Genomic DNA, 19919 nt, shown 5'->3' on the forward strand with positions numbered 1-19919 from the left:
AATTTTTTGTATTTTTAGTAGAGACGGGGTTTCACCGTGTTAGCCAGGATGGCCTCGATCTCCTGACCTTGTGATCCGCCCGCCTCGGCCTCCCAAAGTGCTGGGATTACAGGTGTGAGCCACCGCTCCCGGCGTCTTTTCATTTTTTAAATTATGTTTCCACTTTCTTCTCACACCCCTTCTAATATTGATCCATATGTTCTCTGATAAAGAAAAAAAAAGTAAAGAGCTCAGGGAAGGCGGGGAGTGGAAATAGAAGAAAACCTCAGCAGTTTTCTGAGGCCAAATGAGCCAACCCTCAGCTATAGGATCACAGAAATTTAGAACTGCTCCAGGCCTCTGTAGAGCTACAGATTCATCAGGAACCCTGGGTAAATAATTTCCATTTGGTGACAGCCTCCTGCTCCATATTTTTGCCCATATATGGAACTGTGGATTATTTGCATATTTAGAGAACATTGGGCTGAATCTTTCTGTAATAAAATGCTCTCCGTGGGTTTGATGGCAAAATTAAATGTCATGATAATGAATTATATATCAAACCAATTTCCCATCATACCTTTCAGCATTCCACATGTTTCTCTGACTCTCTGACTAAACTGATGTCCTCCAAGAACAAGTTGAACATTATTTTGGTGTGTGGGGGTGTATAGCAGCTTTAAATTTTTTTTTTTAGTGGGGGGGAGAGACAGAGTCTTGTTTTGTCATTAAGGCTGGCTTACAGAGGTACAATCATAGCTCACTGCAGCCTTAAACTCCTGGGCTCAAGCAACTTTCCCACCTCACCATCCAAGTAGCTAGGAGTATAAGCATGTGCCACCACAGCCATCTAATTTTTTGTTTTTAAGACACGGAGTCTCACTATGTTGCCTAGGCTGGTCTTGAACTGATCCCAAGCAATCTTTCTGCCTCACCTTCCCAAAGTGCTGGGATTCTAGACATAAGCCACTGTGCCCAGCCCATAACAGCTTTATTGAATATAATTTACATACCATACAATTCACCCTGTAAGCAATTCAATAATTTTTAGTATATTGGAAGTTGTGTAATCATCACCACAATCGATTTTATAACATTTTCATCCCCCCACAAAAGAAACCCCTCTTCTGGGTATATACCCAAAATAATTGAAAGCAGAGCTTTGAAGGGATATTTGTACTTCCACATTCATAGCAACACTAACCAAAAGGTGGAAGTAACCCAAGTATCCACTGATGGGTGAGTGGATAAGCAAAATATGGTGTTTACATACAATGGAATATTATTCTTCCTTAAAAAGGAAAAAAATTCTGACACATCCTTCAACATGGATGATCTTTAAGGACATTATGCAAAGTAAAAGAAGGCAGTCACAAAAAGACAAAGACTATATGATTCCACTTATATGCGATACCCAGAGTGGTCAAAATCAGACAGAAAGCAGCATGGTGGTTGCTAGGGCTTAGAGGGGAAAAGGAGTGGGGAGTTATTATATAAAGGGCATAGAGTTTCAGTTTTGCAAGATGAAAAACGTTCTGGAGCTTGTTTATGCAACGATGTTAATGTATTAACACAATTGAACTGCCTGCTTAAAATGGTTAAGATGGTATAGTTAGCAGTGTTTTCAAGTTTTATCCATATTACAGATTACATCTGTCTTTATTTTTTATTGCTAAATAACATACTATTGTACAGAAGTGCCACTTTTATTTATCCATTCATTAGTCAATGGGACATTTGGGTTATTTCCATGAACGTCGGTATTTGCTGCAAGTGTATTCCTTGCTCTGGTAGCATGTCTTCTTAGCCTTTGCAACATATGAAGGGCTCAGAAATGTCTATGGGTAAAGGAGAAGAAGGATGGAGGGCATTAAGAGAAAAACTAACAAAGAGAAGAGAGAGCGGGATTCCAGATGCATCTGCCAGAGAAGGAGCCATCAGTAATAACCATGACTCCCAGAAACTCCTGCCTCTGAGTCACCAGCCTGGTCAGCATCACTCAGGGTTACTGTGCCAGTACTGCAGCATGTACAGCTAACTACACCTACTTGTCTCCTCCTAATTGCCATCCAGTAAAACTACATAAGGCTCTGGAAGTGTCTGACACAGGATTTCCTCTGTGAGATTGTATGCAATACAATAATCACCAGCCAGGCACACAATAAACCTGGCAGGGCAGGCTTCTCTGTGTTCTTGCGGTTATACTTCTTGCTTTGTGTGAGCTATTAAGTACACTCACAAGAGCGGAGGAATTAAGAATGAGAATAACTGTGTATGCTGTGCTTTCAGCCTGCGACTGTAACCCCCTTGGGAGTCTGCCACTCTTGACCTGTGATGTGGATACAGGCCAATGCTTGTGCCTGTCATATGTCACCGGAGCACACTGCGAAGAATGCACTGTATGTATTTGACTATCATTTCCCTTTTATATAATGATGTGGATTTCTATTGCCATTGCCTAGGTGAGACTTGGTTTTGCAAATCTCCTTCCTTTTCCTATTGTGTTTTAGTACTCCAGTGGTATGAGTATTTACACTACAGAAATCAGCAAACACTACCTATCAGCCTCCCCTCACCCCTGCATTGAGCTGCCTGCTAAACATTTACCAGCACACCACTGGACTGGACTAAACCGACCCAGGCACAGATGTTATTAGATTTATCCACTGTTTTCCTGAAAATGCCAAGCAGTAGAATAGAAGAACATTTATCTGCCCATGTTTTGGGCCACCAGAACTTTCTTCTATCCCTTGCACACAATCCCCTTATCATCCCTACCGCGCCCTTCCTAAAAATGTTTTGGATAAGGTCTTATAAAAAAACAAACATAGGTTTAATGTATTTTAGATTCCTGTGGGAAATAAACTCTTGGATTTTTCACAGACTCTACTAAACATACAAGCATGTATCATCTAAAATTAGTAAAATAAAACATATTCACTCCATAAGAAATGCATGATGCAATTGGGGAGTTCAAACCCAACTCTTTTCTTTGTTCTCTGATCTTGGCAGCTCACCATAACATTTTAGAAAGAAAAAAACACAAAAACTTAACCTAATAAAAGAACAGTGACCTCGATGTGTCTGAAGAAATGTAGCTGATGAATAAGAAACATATGCCTATGAGGACATGGTTTTGTGCTCATATTTTAAGTCGTTTTACTGAAAACAGGATGGGGCAGACAGGGTGGGGGAAAGAAGCAAGGAAGGAAATATGAAGAAGGGATTCTAGAAGAGAAGTCAGAAAATCTGAAAATTGTACCTTAAAGAGAAAGGTCAGCCATGCCAATCTCCATGACCATAAGTGTGTGACACAAAAAAAGGAGCACAGTTGGTTATAGCATCATCAAATCCTGAAATTATGTGATCAACCAAATCATGTAATTCCAGACAAAGCTTAGGCTCAGGCTGACTTTTTTTACTGGCTGGTTAACTGCTACATGTGCAGTACAGACTCACTTTTGCTTGCAGGGAAAGCAAGTAAAATAACTGAATAGGGACCCCCATGGGGGAACTGTCCATTGTGGCTGAGCCCGTGTACCCACCAGGTTCTCCATATCCACATTTCTCCAGTGGCACCGTGGATCTGCCCTGAGGTGGCCAGCATGGCAGCAATCCCTGTCCTAGAGGGAGTTTTCACAACCACATCCTGTGGGAAGCAGTTCTTGTCACATCATTTTTTTTTTTTCTTAAACTGAAGTTTTGGTTTGGGGAAAAACATCAAGTTCTTTGTCACATTGTGTCCAAAGACATCAATGTTTAATATCTAAAAGGTATCTTTTTTAGTAAAATCATGCGTAAAATTGTACCAAGATACAAAAAATATGGATGCTTAACAAGACCATATCCAATGAGAATTTCATACCTACTAAAATGTAAGTTTTATCGGAGCATGTTCAATTGAGATTGGTTGGAGAAGACTTTTTTTGAGCATTTTATACTAAATATTATAACACTTAGAAAATAGTTATTTGTATCTAACCAGCTGTTTATTTTGAACAATGGTCAAGATGTTGCAATGATGGAAAAAGTCTGGAACAACAGAGTTGATCTCTCACATGGATTCATGTTATTATGCCAAAACAACTGATTGATAAACAAATGCCTATGCTAAAGTGTGATATTCATGTAATATCTCAAAATTAACTTGAATGATTTCTCTGCCTCCAAACATTTCACTATTGCATGGGTAAAATCCCCAGGGACTGTTGTGGTAAGGAAACCTATAAGTTTTATTAAAAGCAGTTACATAGCCGAGCCTGGTAGCTCAGGCCTGTAATCCCAGCACTTTGGGAGGCTGAGGTGGATGGATCATGAGGTCAGGAGTTCAAGACCAGCCTGGCTAACACAGTGAAACCCCGTCTCTACTAAAAATACAAAAATTAGCTGGACGTGGTGGTGGGCACCTGTAATCCCAGCTACTTGGGAGGCTGAGGCAGGAGAATTGCTTCAACCCGGGAGGCAGAGGTTGGTCAAGAGCGTATCACTGTGCTCCAGTGTGGGCAAAAGAGCAAGACTCCATCTGGGTTGGGGGGACGGGAGATAAAGGCAGTTACACATAGGCTGGTAGAAGAACTTCTATTCCAATAAGACATACATAACCCAGCTTGAGCATAAACTGGTGATGTCAGAGGAATTGTAAGGCTTCCATTGCTTTTCCACTTGACACATTACATGGACAACCTTCCTGTCCCCTTCATTTTTAAAAAATTTTTTTGAGATGGAGTCTCACTCTATCACCCAGGCTGGAGTGCAGTGGCATGATCTCGGCTTACTGCAGCCTCTGCCTCCAAAGTTCAAGCGATTCTCCTTCCTCAGCCTCCCAAGTAGCTGGGACTACAGGCATGAACCACCATACCCATGCAATTTTTGTATTTTTCGTAGAGACGAGGTTTCACTATGGTTGGCCAGGCTGGTCTCAGACTGTTGGCCTCAAGTGATCCACTTGCCTTGGCCTCCCAAAATGCTGGGATTACAGGCATGAGCCACTGTACCCAGCCCTGTCCCCTTACTTCAAATCCTGGAGATGGGAGATGTGTCTGTGGAGATCACTAGCCAAGCACATAGGCCAGGAAGGCTTCTCTGAGATGGTGCAGGCTGTTTGGCTATTTGATGTGTGGCAATTGCATTGTAGTGATTTCAATATTGCACTTCAGAGCAACAGTATCTTCATAGCAGGAATCAGCTGAGCCTGTTTTCTCTGTAGGTTGGATACTGGGGCCTGGGAAATCATCTCCATGGGTGTTCTCCCTGTGACTGTGATATTGGAGGTGCTTATTCTAACGTGTAAGTCAAATGAGTAAGTTTTATAGCAATATTCCTTATTTAAACATAAAAGCACATTTTATTCTGATATGCTCATAGTCATAGGTGAAAAATTTCATTCCATGACAAGCAATGATCTTGAAACATTAACTACAACCCTTTGATTTATTTCACTTCAAATATTTCCAAGGGTGAGGTAAACAATCCTTCTGCTGGGTATCCCACCACAAGCTGGTGGCAAGGGTGCTTGAATACGTGTGACCTGCCTAAAACACCAGCTTTTTCCATCCTGTAAAGAGAGATCCTAATGCCCCCTTTTTGCCAGATTTTAGAGCAGAACTGCGGGAAAAAAGTGGCCGCCTGGGCTCCATGACCCTGGATTCACTATTCAAGACCGGTTATGTTAAACCCATGGCCTTTCTACATCTGCCCACAGGACTATTGATTGACTGACTCTCAGGATTGCTCCAAACTCAGGGAGCATTAACCCAGCACCCATACACCTTCATTTTACACTCACCTACTTTGTATTTTTTCAGGATGAATTGCTTTTTCCTCAGGTGTTCACCCAAGAATGGGCAGTGTGAATGCCGCCCACATGTCACTGGCCGTAGCTGCTCTGAACCAGCCCCTGGCTACTTCTTTGCTCCTTTGAATTTCTATCTCTACGAGGCAGAGGAAGCCATGCCACTCCAAGGACTGGCGCCTTTGGTTCGTATTTCATTTACTTTCCCTACAGACTGCGTTTGATGATACATCAGTAAACACACACAGCACATACTTGAGATCATGGTTAAGATACCTAGAGAAGAATGCTTTTGCCCAAAGATGCAGATCAGAGTTTGTTATAACCTGCAAATGCAGATTATATAACTCTTGAGCACAGAGTCTCTGTTTAATTCATCTTTGTCTCCCAGGTCTAGCACAGGGTCTGGCCCATCCATGTGAATGGATCAAATTATGATGAAACAGACTTTACTTTTGCTGTTTCAAGGTATACCCATCAGACAAAATGTGTTTATTGAGTGTCTACTTCTCCATCTCCCCATGATACTATAAACTATAAAAGGGTGAGGTGGATGTGTACAGCATTCATCATTGTTGCACTATAGCACAGTGCCTGACACACTGTAGGAACTTTATAGATATCTGCTAATAAATGAACGACGAAGGTATAGAAGGTTCTCAAGAGTGTGACTCCAGATAGGAATATGACAAAGGAAAGGTAATTCAAGGTGAAACTCTTTAAGGAGAGAAAGCATGTGAAAGTTGATCCCAAAGACAGGATTTGGACAGATAAAGAAAACAAGGGGAATGAATTCTAGGTTCCAGTAACTGAGTCGTTCCTGGAATCTGTTCCTTATCTGTAAGGACAGATGGGGAGGGATGAAAATGCCCCGTAGGAGGCTTGGAATTTGCTCTTTTACTGACTACACTCAAGACTATAGCATGAGATTTTCATTGCCCCTACTTAGATGTAACAACTGCAGTAGGTGGAATCCAAATTCCAAATGAAATAATCCATTGTCTGGGTTCTTCTTCATGGTCTTGAATATTGCATCTTTATGATGTTTGCTGAAAAAAAATTTTTGGAAAGAAGTATTAGTATGTCTGTTTAGGTCATAACTAGGTCTCACTTTTTAGATAAGAAAACAGAATAAACATAATTATCTAAAATAGATGGATGTAGCACCCCCAACACGGCACCTACTGAACAAATGTTTATCCTGTTACCAATTAAGTACACTAATATCAAGTATGCCAATACAGCTCTGAGCCAGGGGTTGTGAGTAAAGCGTCTGAAACAATGCTGATTTCACTTGTGAGGGGGGTTAAATCATGCATGATATGAACCCTTACTACTCCCTCAGTGGCTTAAGGAAAAATATCCAGGACATGGAATACGTTTAAAGGGCAGGTAACATTTTCTTAACACGTTAGAAAGTAATGCCTATGACAAAAGAAAAAGCATTCAAGGTGGGATTGATATTAAGAGTTTAAAGGGCAATAATGTGAATAATTTTCTTTCTCTGCTGAGGGTATGATCTTTAACTGTAGTAGAAAAGATTTAAGTTGGTTACCATTTGATTATTTGCACATTCATTAACAAAATGTTATGGTATGCTTGCTATGCTGTCACTGTTGCTCTATTATTAATATTATTCCATGTATTTAATGTGCTATGCTTTGTGCTTTACATACATTGTCTCATTTAACTCTCCAAACAACCTATTATTCCTAATTCCCAGATGAGGAAAAAACATTAGAGAGGTTAGGTAAGTCACTCAAAGTCATACATCTAGTAGATAGTGGGAGTTGGGAGAGACTGGATTGAAACCCAGGTGCATCTGGTTTAAAAACTCTTATTCTTGACCAGGCACAGTAGCTCACATCTGTAAAGCCAGCACTTTGGGAGGCCAAGGCAGGAGGATCACTTGAGTCCAGGAGTTTAAGACCAGCCTGGACAATATAGTGAAATCCCACCTCTACAAAAACAATGACAAAAAATAGTTGGGTATGGTGGCACATGCCTGTAATCCCAGCTACTTAGGAAGCTGAGGTAGAAGAATAGTTTGGGCCTGGGAGGTTGAGGCTTCAGTGAGCTGTGGTTGCACCACTTCACTCCAGCCTAGGCAACAGAGCAAGAGACCATGTCTCAAAAAAAAAAACCAAACACAACTCTTATTCTTAACCCGTTTTTTATTGTACAATGTGCACACAAAGCTGAGCTCCAGGCTAAGGACAGATAAGGATTAGTTAGGGTCACTGGCTCCAGGAGTTTTTACTATAGCTAACACATTTACATAGATAGCTTAGGATGGGCCAGTGACAAATGATAAGGAGAATCAGTAAGTGTATTAGGATTTCTGAGCCATGAGTGAGCCTTTATGAGAAGACAATCTAGCCAGAGCAAGTTATAAATAACAGTTCAGAGGAGAACCAAGGCAGGTATAGACACAAGTACAGCAGGGAGGGTAAATAGAGAACTATTGTAAAATAAAATTATAGTCTCCTGCTAAGGAGGCTAAACTTTATTTTTTGGGCAATGAGAACTTACTGAAGCCTTCTGTCATGCTGGGCCCCTATTGACCTCAATAGATACTGCACCATGCTCAAAGAGACCGAAGAAGACACCCAGAGCCAGCGAATGAGACATAGAGTTGATTGAGGGAACTTACATACAGGGGTCTATTGGCAGCAGGCTAGACAGGAGCACTGCTATAAAAAAAAGAAAGTGTAGTTTATGTAGCATTTTCACTTAGTACCCTCCCCCCAGCAACCTCTTCCATAAAACCTTCATTTAACCCAAAACCAAGGGCCTCAAACCTCTGTATGGCCTGTATTCCACAGGATGGGCCAGAGGTTCAGATGTTCCTCAGAGATAAGGAATGAATCTCCAGGTTGGCGACTCCCAGATTCCTTAGCTGGGAACTCTAAACTCACATTCCTTTTAGACCATAGGGTCATTCTCAGAGTATGCTTAAGTGATTGCTGTCAGATGTGTTCGCCACCTTCTGTGCAAGGGAATGATATGACAGAGGCCGTCCTCAGTATTCTTACAAACTTAATCTAACAGAAGTGAAACCCATTTCTGTACAGACTGCACTAGTCCAGACAGGAACAAATAAGGACCTAAGTTAAGAGGTAACAGAGAGAAGAGAAAGGTTGGAGATGAAACTATGAATGTGAATAAAAGCAAACCCAACTGCATCTTATGAAGAATTGTTTCAACATTCTAATTGGAGAATTAAGAAGAATTACAATTAACTTTCTCTATGGTTCATTGGTGGAATAATCTGAACCTCTTGGTCCATGGTATAATTAATACTTCTGATGGGTACTTAAACTGTCATTTCTTTTTAAGATGTTAGGCCGGGCGTGGTGGCTCATGCCTGTAATCTCAGCACTTTGGGAGGTCAAGGCGAGCAGATTACCTGAGGTCAGGAGTTTGAGACAAGCCTGGCCAACCATGGCAAAACCCTGTCTCTACTAAAATACAAAAATTAGCTGGGCATGGTGTCTCACACCTGTAGTCCCAGCTACTTGGGAGGCTGAGACACAAGTATCACTTGAACCTGGGAGGCAGAGGTTGCAGTGAGCTGAGATCGTGCCATTGCACTCCAGCCTGGGTGACAGAGGGAGACTCTGTCTCAAAGTTGCCCATTTTGGAAAACAGAAAACTGAAAAAAAAAAAAAAAGATTTTAGCAACAGCTTTGCCTGGAATGTGATGTGTATTTCCAGCAACAAGGAAGTGATTTCATAATTGACAAAGAAAAGATAATACTGAAGAGAAATCAGAAGTAAAGCTTCCATGCTGATGAGCAGAGTGAGGTAAACCATTTATGAATGGCCACAGTCACAGGCCGTAAATGAATTATATGGTAATGAATGCACTTACAACTGTGCTTGGTCCATGCATGTACTCAGTTAGTAAAAGCTCTTATTACCCTCATGAATAGAAATGGAGGAAAGGAAAAACCAAGTCTGAAGAAATCAGATCCTCTGGGGAAAAACATCAATAGCTTTATTTCTTTGCAAAACAAATAATTTCTAGAAATCTGGGCTCTGAAGAGTTAGAGAGTTGCACACTGTGAATTCACAATTTCTTGTCATTTTAGTAAGGAGAGGTAAAGTGCTGAGGAGTGGCTCTCCTCTTAGATGGAGAAGGAAGGACACACTGATGGCCCCTGGGTTGGTGCTGTAGCTGTGCCTCAGACTTTGAGGCCGCTGCAGTTGGTCAGTGCTGGCATCAGTGGCAGAGCGATGCCACCTCCTCACGGCCCAGTCTCCCATGGCTACAGAAGCCCCAAAGAGTCCAGAGGACCTTGTAGCCATCCCTTGTTATTCACGAAAGTCAGAGCCACTGTAGGCTTGTTTGTGGGTTGGTTCATTCCTTCATTTATTAGCTGTATTGAGATTTTTACTGAGCCTTCCTGGGTGCATATGCACAAATGGATATATTGGAGAAGCAAATGAAAGCACACGTTGGCTGTCTTGTTCCCAAACCCAGCACCGCTTACACATAAGAGAACTTCTCAAGTGAATAAAATGGCTGAATGAAAGAAAACAGAAATACTTCAACATGGAGCCTGCCTCTATTGTAGTGGGAAGGAGCTGTGGACACAAACGGCCAATGTGTGGTGGGCTGGGCTAAGGGTCATGAAACAGCTGCATGTAACATGATATGGACTTCAGATTACAGAGAAATACCCCAGCTGAGAAGTTCAGAGAGGGCTTCCTGGGCATTGCTCCCCCTACCAGGATCATGTGCGCTAATCATGGGGTCTTTGCTTTCTCCTACTTGTTCCTATTCCTATGCTACAGTCCCACAAGGCCTACTCTGACTTCTAGGCTAGAAGTGGCTCTCCTCGATCTGAAGTCCACCTGAAAAGAGGAGACTGGGGAATGAGTCGCTACTTCCCTCCCCTAATTCCCTCAGTGATCCTCAAATTTTTACTGTGCATGTTACCTAGGGAGTTTATTTAAAATCCAGATTCAGGTCTGACCCTTGAGATACCATATCCGGGAATCTGAGGCTGGCCAAGAAACCTGCGTGTTTGCCACGTGCCCCTAGGTGAGTCTGATATAGGTGGTTCATGACAGCACTTTGAGAAACCCAGCTTTAAGCATGCACAACATACTCCTCTCTTTCTTGAAATGACCACCTCTGTGTTATTGATTGGGAAAACTTCTTCTCATCCCTTAAAACCCAACTCAGATTTCTTTTTCTCTGACATTTCCTACCCTGACATCTGGACATGATTGTCCATCTCTGGGGTTCCATAGAGCTGTAATTTTTCAAACTGCAGGACATGCTAATTAATAAGTAGGCCATGGAATCAGTTTAGTGGGTCAGTTTAGTACAACAGAAGAATACAAAATAGTCATATTTTTATCCATTTTTTTCACTTTTATATAAATGGATATCTGCATGGGTACAGTGTCACTCACTGTCTTAGATTAGGTTCCTGGAAGCAGATGACAACAGGGATTCAGGTGCATGTGTTTTATTAAGGCAACGCATGTCAGGGAAAACCTATAATGGAGTGAGGGAAATAGGCTAGGAAATGAGAAAGGGGAAGGCAGGTATGGGGTCAAGGGTCAAGTTTAGCTTTGGGTCTCATCCCCCAGGGAAGCTCTGAAGTATAAATTACACCACAGAGTTGTCCCCCACTGAGGCACAGGGCTGGCCTGTTGTGTTCCTGCATCAGTCAGTTGTTGGTGCTGGACTGCCGGGGCAGATGTGGGTAACTTTCCAGGTGAGATGACTCTCATCAGCCAAGAGCAAGGCCCAAGAGAAGGGGGCAGTCGGGATCCATAGCAGCAACAGTCTCAGGAGCTGGCAGCTGCATGCACAGACCCAGTAAAGGGGATCTGGCAGCAGAACAACGGCACCTACAACACCTACTCATTGCATGCTCAGACCCACCTGCGGGGCCCAGTGCAAAATAAAAATGCAGAGCTTGTGTTCTAAAATCAGAAGAAAAAAAAGGGTGATTGAAAGTACTAAAATATAAAGCATTATACTTTCTTTCATGATCACTCTCTCAGTTTGTCAGAGCATTTTGTTATTTGCTGTTCAATGTCATTCTATGTAAAGATATATTAAAATTTAAAATTATTAGCATGAATTATACCATTCATCTTTGTAGAGTGCAGTGCCAATTTTAACTGGAAACATAAGTACATTTCAACTCACACATGCAATCACTGAAATTGTAGAATTTGTATTCATATCCACATTGTCAATTTGTAGTCATATATAGATATGTATTTCATTCTTAACAGAACTGTGAGAACTCTGCACAAGACTAAGTTAACTGTTTTCATTTCACTTCCTGCTATGTATTCAACCGACACTCTACCTTCAGCATACTGATGAGTAAGGAAGGACTGAAAGGAAATGAAACTGTAGGTTGTCCTGTCTTTCTTTCCTTCTAGTCATCCTTTTCAGTGGAAGTAGTGGGCTAATGCAGGGAAGTCACATGAATAAGAAAATATATGAGGTCTGGCATGGTGGCTCACACTTGTGATCCCAGCACTTTGGGAGGCTGAGATGGAAGGATTACTTGAGCCCAGGAGTTTGAGACTAGACTGGATTTGAGACCCCATCTCTGCAAAAAAATAAAAAATTAGCTGGGTGTGATGATGTGTGCTAGTGGTCCCAACTATTCAGGAGGCTGAGGTGGGAGGATCACTAGAGCCCAGGAGGTCAAGGCTGCAGAGAGCTGTGATTGTGCTACTGCACACCAGCCTGGGTGACAGAGCGAGACTCTGTCTCTCAAAAAAACAAAAAAAAAAGATATGGGATTCCTTGGTTGTTTATGTTTCTTAGAATGCCTTTCTTTCTGCATTCAAAAGAAGTCTGGTTCTAACAGAAAGCTCGGTTTCTTGGAGCTATCGACACTCCTGCTAACTTGATCACATGAGTAACACACTTACCTTGCACTCACTTTGAGTCTCACTGAACTCCCAGGCACAGTAGGTCCCCCAGAATTCTGTGTTCAATGGCCATGATGTGCACTATCTGCAAATGGGGCAACAAGGAAGCAGACACACATGATGCGCATATCTCTTCTGTTCACGTGCATGCTCCACTGTCCCAAAAGACTTCACTTACAGAACAAGTTCAAAGAAATAAAATTATTAACTCTATCAAGATGGTGACAGCAAAGCATCAAATCAAGCATGGGGGCTTTCTTTGAGGGGTTGGGGGGTGGTCCTAGGTAACCATGAAGCTGGCCCTGCCCATTTGCTTCTTACATTAAGTTCATTGCATGCAGGCACAGCTTCTCCAGGATTCTGATTAGTCATAATTCCTGAGGAAATTTACAAAATGACACTAGTGAGACAAACTACAGCTTCTAGCTGCTGCAGTTGGTCCCAAGGCTATAATTGATACCATCTCCCTCCCTCCTCTCTACACATTCTAGATTCCCCTCATCCTCAACTGGTACTTCTGAGATGACTCACACTCTCATCCCTCATGGGCTGGAGGCCCTGCATTGCATGCCTTATCAGACCACATGTATGGGAGCACCAAAGATGCCCCAGTGGATCACCTCAGTACCATACATATTCCTCATGTCCCAATGATATAGCCACAGCCCTATAGTTATGGTAATTCCTTCTTGTGACTACTGGTCTGCTGGCATGAGGAGCCCAAGAGACCATGTAGCAGCCATAGCTTTAAGATTAGCAGAAGGAACTCTGTCCCCCTCCAGGAATCAAGACCTCTAGACCCACAGAGTGGTAACATTACAGTGACAAGAAGCCCAGATTCCCATGGTTACTGGGAGTGATAGTGGGCATGGCTAATCCTACTTGGTTCTCCCAAGCCCATGTATTCTGCCTATTAGGGACACAGCATCAAATAAATGCCTTGATTTAAGGAGTACATAACATCCCAAAGAGCACTGGCCCATCTCTTTGGGCTTCATTTCCAAGTTTGTGAAGCTAATGCTTCAGCTGCATCTTTAAGGGGCCCCAATGCACTGCCATCTCAGGTCAGCATCTTCCAGGTAGTATGGTTTGTGTAAGGGCAGTGAATCCCAAAATCACATGACCACTGCTGAACTTCTTTTGCTGGCAAGTGGATCTATTGTACAGAGGAGATATTATATTTTCCCATCGTGGTGAATTAGACACTCAGCCCTCAGAAAAGGGTGCTGGCCAAGGCCACAGAACAGCTGGTTCTCACTGTGGGAAGTCATGTGATATCACCTTGGCCCGAGGCACCCACTTCACTAGCCCTCAATGTAGGGTACTAATGTGGTATTTCATAGAATATATTGATGGTCCAGATCCTTTTTGGCTATATTGTGACAGAGAACAAGAGAAGTAAGTAGGCCTGGAGCAAGACTGTGAACATACCCTCTTGCCCTTCCCAAGTATTCTCCTCAGCACTCTCAGACTACAGAAGGAACCCACTTGCCCTTGTTGGAAAATAGAGCACCACCATTCCACCCCACCACATTTGCAGACAATATAGAAACATCAAAGGACTGCAGATGTTCCTTTTTCCTTACAAGTATGGAAGAGAAAACATTTTTGCATATCAATATCTACATAGCATGTTCCAGAGGCTGTATTAATCTGCTCTAGTAAAGACGCTCCATCCAACCCAACAGCTGCAAGTAGGACTATACCTTGATTAAATTTGTGGTAATTCCATCTGCCAGTGATCCATCCAACTACTGCAGAAACAAGACTGGTGCCTTAAATGGGGATATGTTGAGAACCACCACCCATTCATCCTTTAAGTCTTGAGAGTGGCACTCTGAGGATGCCCCTGATTTGCAATAGTGTTTTTATGTACTGTCTTGGTTTGGGGTTGGGGCTCATTTTACGGGATTTTACTTGGTCTTTTCCTACTACAAGAGCTCTTAACCCACAAGTCAAAGAACCAATGCCAACTGCAAAGCAGATTCATTCCATTATATACTCAAGAATTGAAGAAAATTATCAATAGGTGGTTCTGTAAATCCAGTGAAGTCACTATGAAAGGCACCTGGCCCAGCAGTCCATTTATAGGACCCACATACGTCCCTATTCTAACAAGGGGATCATGGTGGCACTTTGGATACCTGGTTATCAGCATAAGCTCAGATCCTGTATCCACTAATACTGAAAGATTATGGGTATACCCCCTTCCCCAATAGACAGTTATCTTTATATAAGTAATTTACCTAGGCTGATAATTCAGCCTCTTCTCTGAAGTTCTGCAACTCTTACAATTAATGTTTGTGAAGAATATTCAACTCTTCTTGCCCTCTAGTTTAAGGAGATGAGAGTCTCTTTAAACATGCCCCAGGGAGGCCCTCTGATTCTCACACTTTGCTTTACATTGGTGATTGATTGTCCTGACCCTGTCATTTTCTCTCATCAAAGACATTCAACAACAGCCACCTATTTCCACAGTTCTTACTGGAACATCAAAGGATGTGGATGCCTCCCATATCTTTCAGTGCCAGAAATACTGCTCAAGTCAGTGCCTCCCCTTCCCTGCCTGTATTCTGTCCCATTTCTCCACAGGTGACAGTTTTAGCAATTGTATCACGACTTCATGCCAGGGATCATCTGTGCATGTCACCCACCATGGTCCTCACTGCCAGCCAAACAGTAAATTATCTACCTCCAGAATTGCATCTTAGGATCTACTTTTAGGTAAACTGTCTGGCATTAATTATGTCAAGTCAGGTGCCCTAGGAGAGCCTAAGATGGGATTCAATTGCATGTGATTTTTCAAGGAAATGTTCTTCAGGAATACTCTTAAGAGAGTGAAGGATAAAAGATAGAGAAAAGGAAAGAGAACGAGACGTGGTCTCAGGTAAAACAAACCTTGAATTGATCCTCAGAGGAGCTCAGGGGCATACACTGCAGGCAAAGTTGTCCTGCCACTTGAGACAACCTGGTCAGCCTTGTCTCAATCAGTCATTGGCTGTGAGCTCCCAGAGGTAGTGTTGGGTGGTTAGGGAGGGAGATATGAAAGAGCAATCCTCCAAAGCAAGGCTCAACTGTGAGCTGTCAGCAGCCACACACACAGCAACTGGGGGATGGGTGCACCAAACAGCTAAAGGAGATTTGGGAGGGGTACCTACAGTGTCTACTGCAATTGCAAGGGTATTTTATTTTATTTTATTTTATTTTATTTTATTTTATTTTATTTTATTTGAGACAGAGTCTCGCCCTGTCACCCAGGCTGGAGTACAGTGGCGTGATCTCGACTCACTGCAACCTCTGCCTTCCAGGTTCAAGTGATTCTCCTGTCTCAGCTTCTGAGTAGCTGAGACTACAAGTACACACCACCACTCCTGGCTAATTTTTGTATTTTTAGTAGAGATGGGATTTCACCAGGTTGGACAGGCTGGTCTCTAACTCCTGACCTCGTGATCCACCCACCTTGGCCTCCCAAAGTGCTGGGATTACAGGCCTGAGCCACTGCACCCAGCCTCACAAGAGTTTTTTTTTTTTTTTTTTTTTTTTTAATGTTTGAAAAACATTGCATATGGATGACTTTACATATACTTCTGTCTATTAAAACCCAATCTGACAGTACAATTTCTCATTTACATTTCTGCCTCAGATGCAAGATTCTAAACTCCTCTGTGGCAGAGGCTCTGTCCTATTTAGTTTGCATTCCTAATTCAGGAGCTGGCACATAATTGTTACTAACCATTTATCAAATGAAGGGCAGTTTGGGGTAGATCACAGAGCAACTAGAACTCCAGGCTAGGTAACTTGGCATTATTCTGTTGGCAGTTAGAAAGAGTTTGAGATGCCTGGTTGGCAGCAGTACATGATATGTATTGAACCAAAGAGAGAGAAGAGAACAGTGCCAAGAGACTATTGCAGCAACACAGGCAAAAGTAACAAGAGGAGGAATTTGAGCGGAGGCTGTGAGTGTGGAGAGGCAGATGCAAAAGTAATTAAAGAGGTATTATCTACAGGGTCCAGATGGCCTCAGGCTGACATCCAGTATAGAGACCATCAGGGATTCTAATTAATCATGTTAGGAGTTTTATACTTACATGCTCCCAAGCAGATAGAAGAGGAGCATTTCTCATTTTGCATGGAAGAAATATCTAGAAAATAAATCCATGTGGGTTTTCTCATTGTCATGCCCAATTAGGCAAAATCCTTAAAGTGGGCATGGGAATAGCCTCCATATTTTGGGCAGAACTCCACAGTCATATCTGAGAAAACCCAAGGTTATCCATGTGGAATTTGCTCAGTTCATTAGCACAAGGGGTACTTAAAGTTGCTTCCCGGGACACTGCTTTCAAATCAATCATTCTATACAGTAACATATGTTCCAAAGCTGCAGTATTAGCACATTATTCTCAGCTGGATTCTGGACTGTATTCTGCTTAGAATAATTCATCTGTGACTCATATGAATCCTATACACACCAGGAAATACAGGGGGTGGTGCAGTGGGGGACTGGTTTTCTTGAACTCTTTCAGGCCTTGATTGTAGGCAAAGCTGTTTACATTCCTCTCCCATTTTAGGGCTCGGAAACTTTTGGCCAGAGTCCTGCTGTTCACATTGTTTTAGGAGAGCCAGTTCCTGGGAACCCTGTTACATGGACTGGACCTGGATTTGCCAGGGTTCTCCCTGGGGCTGGCTTGAGATTTGCTGTCAACAACATTCCCTTTCCTGTGGACTTCACCATTGCCATTCGCTATGAAACCCAGGTATCCTTTAACTCTCCAACTTCGGTGGTGAAAAGCTGACAGAAATACATTCTTGAACTGTTTCCATTTCAGCCTTGCTAGAATAGGTTCATCAGAAAAAGATTTGTAAAAAGCAAACATCTGGGGAGCGTTATAAAGCTGGTTTCTTAAAGATATTGAAGCAGCACAGTGACCCATATGCATGCATGTTGTAGCCCATGGAGAGAAGCTATAGTTGGAGTTATACATTTAAGGTACCAGGTTTAAGGAAGTGGTGACTGTTTGTATGAGAAAAATAGCCAAAATAACACAAATCCTGCCCTCCTGGTACTTTTCTTGTAAAAATTTATTAAACCAGCACATGTACAGAGATTCAGACTCACAGGTGATGCAGCAGAGGCATTTGTTTGCATTTGGATCTTACCCTGCAACAAGAGAAAGACCAAAAGCAAACTGCCCCTCTTGTTTCCCACTACTAGACCCCCTGCTGCCCGCCTTTTAAGAAATATCTAAAACAGAATACAAGCCAAATTAGAAAAATAGTTGATTTACACCAATAGTTCCTAACCTTCCTTTGGATTTGAAACCCACTGAACATCTCCTTTGAAACATGTTTGATATGGCTGGAGGGCGTGTGGTCTTAGAGGCTCCCAAGCCCCACTGGGGACCACATTCTGCAGGCTGTCATGGTGCGCCACATGCCCAGAGCAGCTGATCTGCTTTGAAATGCATGATAGGACATAATTCTGTATTTCTCACTTACAAATGAAAGCCAAGGAAGGTCAATGAACTTCGGCTCAGTGAATATGATAAGAAAGGCTTTAAAAATAAATATAGATTAATATATCTATAGAGAGAACATGACCCTGACACCTTGAAAAAGCTTTTCCAAATTGTAAGACTTCAGAATAGAGCAAATTTGCATATCTCCCCAATATATAGATTCCTTGTAAAAGATTCCAAATTATTATTATTTGTTCTGTGATCCAGAGCCATGATAAACGAGTCAACTCCCTGGGAAACAGGGGTTAGGGATTAGGCTTGTCAGGAGAGCTAAGGTTTTTCCAGGCCCGTGAGCCCATGAGAAACAATGCTTTTTCTGCCTGGATCACAATTCAGACATCAAAGAGTTGGGGCCTGGGAGTGAACCTCTAAGACTCTTTCAATTCCAAAACTGTTTGCCAAGTGGCCTATGGGTTGCAAATTCAAGTTCATGCACTTTCCATTAGCTATATGTATGTGCGTGCAAAACATTTTCCTGCATCCATGCAGTGACGTGCCTTAATGTCATGCCTGTCTAGTCTGCAGCTGACTGGACTGTCCAGATCGTGGTGAACCCCTCTCGAGGGAGTGAGCACTGCGTACCTAAGACTTCACAGTCAAAGCCTCAGTCTTTTGCCTTACCAGCGGCTACCAGGTATGTTTCAGACCTGTCTTCAAACATTGAAAGCTTCTTAGAATTTTGTTGACTTATCAGTAATTTGTGTCTGGGAACTAAGTGGGGAAAGAGGAGGACTGAAGAAAACTGTAACATATATTAAGCACTTACTGTGTGCTACACTATGCTTTACATTTATTATCACTTTTAATCTTTATAACAGCTCAGTACAGCAGGTTTTGTCTTTATCAGATGAAGACGAAATTGAGAAGGAGAATACTTAAATGACTTACTGAAAACTCATCGCTAATGTGTAGCAGAACCAGGATTCTAGCCAGGATATCCTGACTCTAAATCTTGAGTGTTCCTTTTCCAGTCCCCAGGTGGCTTTGAAATATAAGAAAGCAAAATGCAACAAGAATAAGAGTAAAACATTCAGCTTAATTACTCTCAATAGATGAGAATCTTTGAGGTAAAAGCCTAATAATATTGAGGCCACTGATTTTGCCCCAATAGAAACTTGTGGCAAAATAATTCTTTTTTTTTTTTTTTTTTTTTTTTGAGTCAGAGTCTCACCCTGTCACCCAGGCTAGAGTGCAATGGCATAATCTCTGCTCACTGCAACCTCTGCCTGCTGGGTTCAAGTGATTCTCCTGCCTCAGCCTCCTGAGTAACTGGGATTACAGGAGCGTTCCACCATGCCCGGCTAACTTTTTGTATCTTTAGTAGAGACGGAGTTTCACCATGTTGGCCAGGCTGGTCTTGAACTCCTGATCTGGTGATCTGCTCACCTTGGCCTCCCAAAGTGCTGGGATTACAGGCATGAGCTGCAGCGCCCTGCCGCAAAATAATTTTTTTGAGATTTTTTGAGATCCTGTTGATGTTAACATGAGAGATGGGATGAGGACCTCTGTCCCATCCTTTCCCCAGAGTTGTCATAACAACCCATAGCCAATAGTTTCTCAGACTTTGATACTTGGCACAATCGTATGGAAGAGCCACAGAGGATCTGAACGTGACTTTACCGTCCAACCAACCCATCTGTGCTGGTCTAGACCTACACTGGCCTCAGGCCCACAGTGTAGGTCACTGCCCAGCACAAGTGCAATGCTACCAAATA

The 19919-nt window shown here is 42.4% G+C and overlaps 1 protein-coding gene across 3 annotated transcripts in view; it reads left to right on the plus strand.

Moving 5' to 3' along the window:
- Positions 1–19919, plus strand: part of LAMB4 (laminin subunit beta 4) — a 107813-nt gene that overhangs the window by 32128 nt on the left and 55766 nt on the right. For all 3 annotated transcript variants that reach the window (XM_050785146.1, XM_050785144.1, XM_050785145.1), the window contains exons 12-16: positions 2269–2378; positions 5186–5265; positions 5805–5955; positions 17257–17442; positions 18723–18838. In XM_050785146.1, coding sequence (XP_050641103.1) covers positions 2269–2378; positions 5186–5265; positions 5805–5955; positions 17257–17442; positions 18723–18838 — 643 coding nt within the window. The remainder of the gene's footprint in view (positions 1–2268; positions 2379–5185; positions 5266–5804; positions 5956–17256; positions 17443–18722; positions 18839–19919) is intronic.

Source organism: Macaca thibetana, chromosome 3, assembly GCF_024542745.1.
Source record: "Macaca thibetana thibetana isolate TM-01 chromosome 3, ASM2454274v1, whole genome shotgun sequence".
Classification (NCBI taxonomy): domain Eukaryota; kingdom Metazoa; phylum Chordata; class Mammalia; order Primates; family Cercopithecidae; genus Macaca; species Macaca thibetana.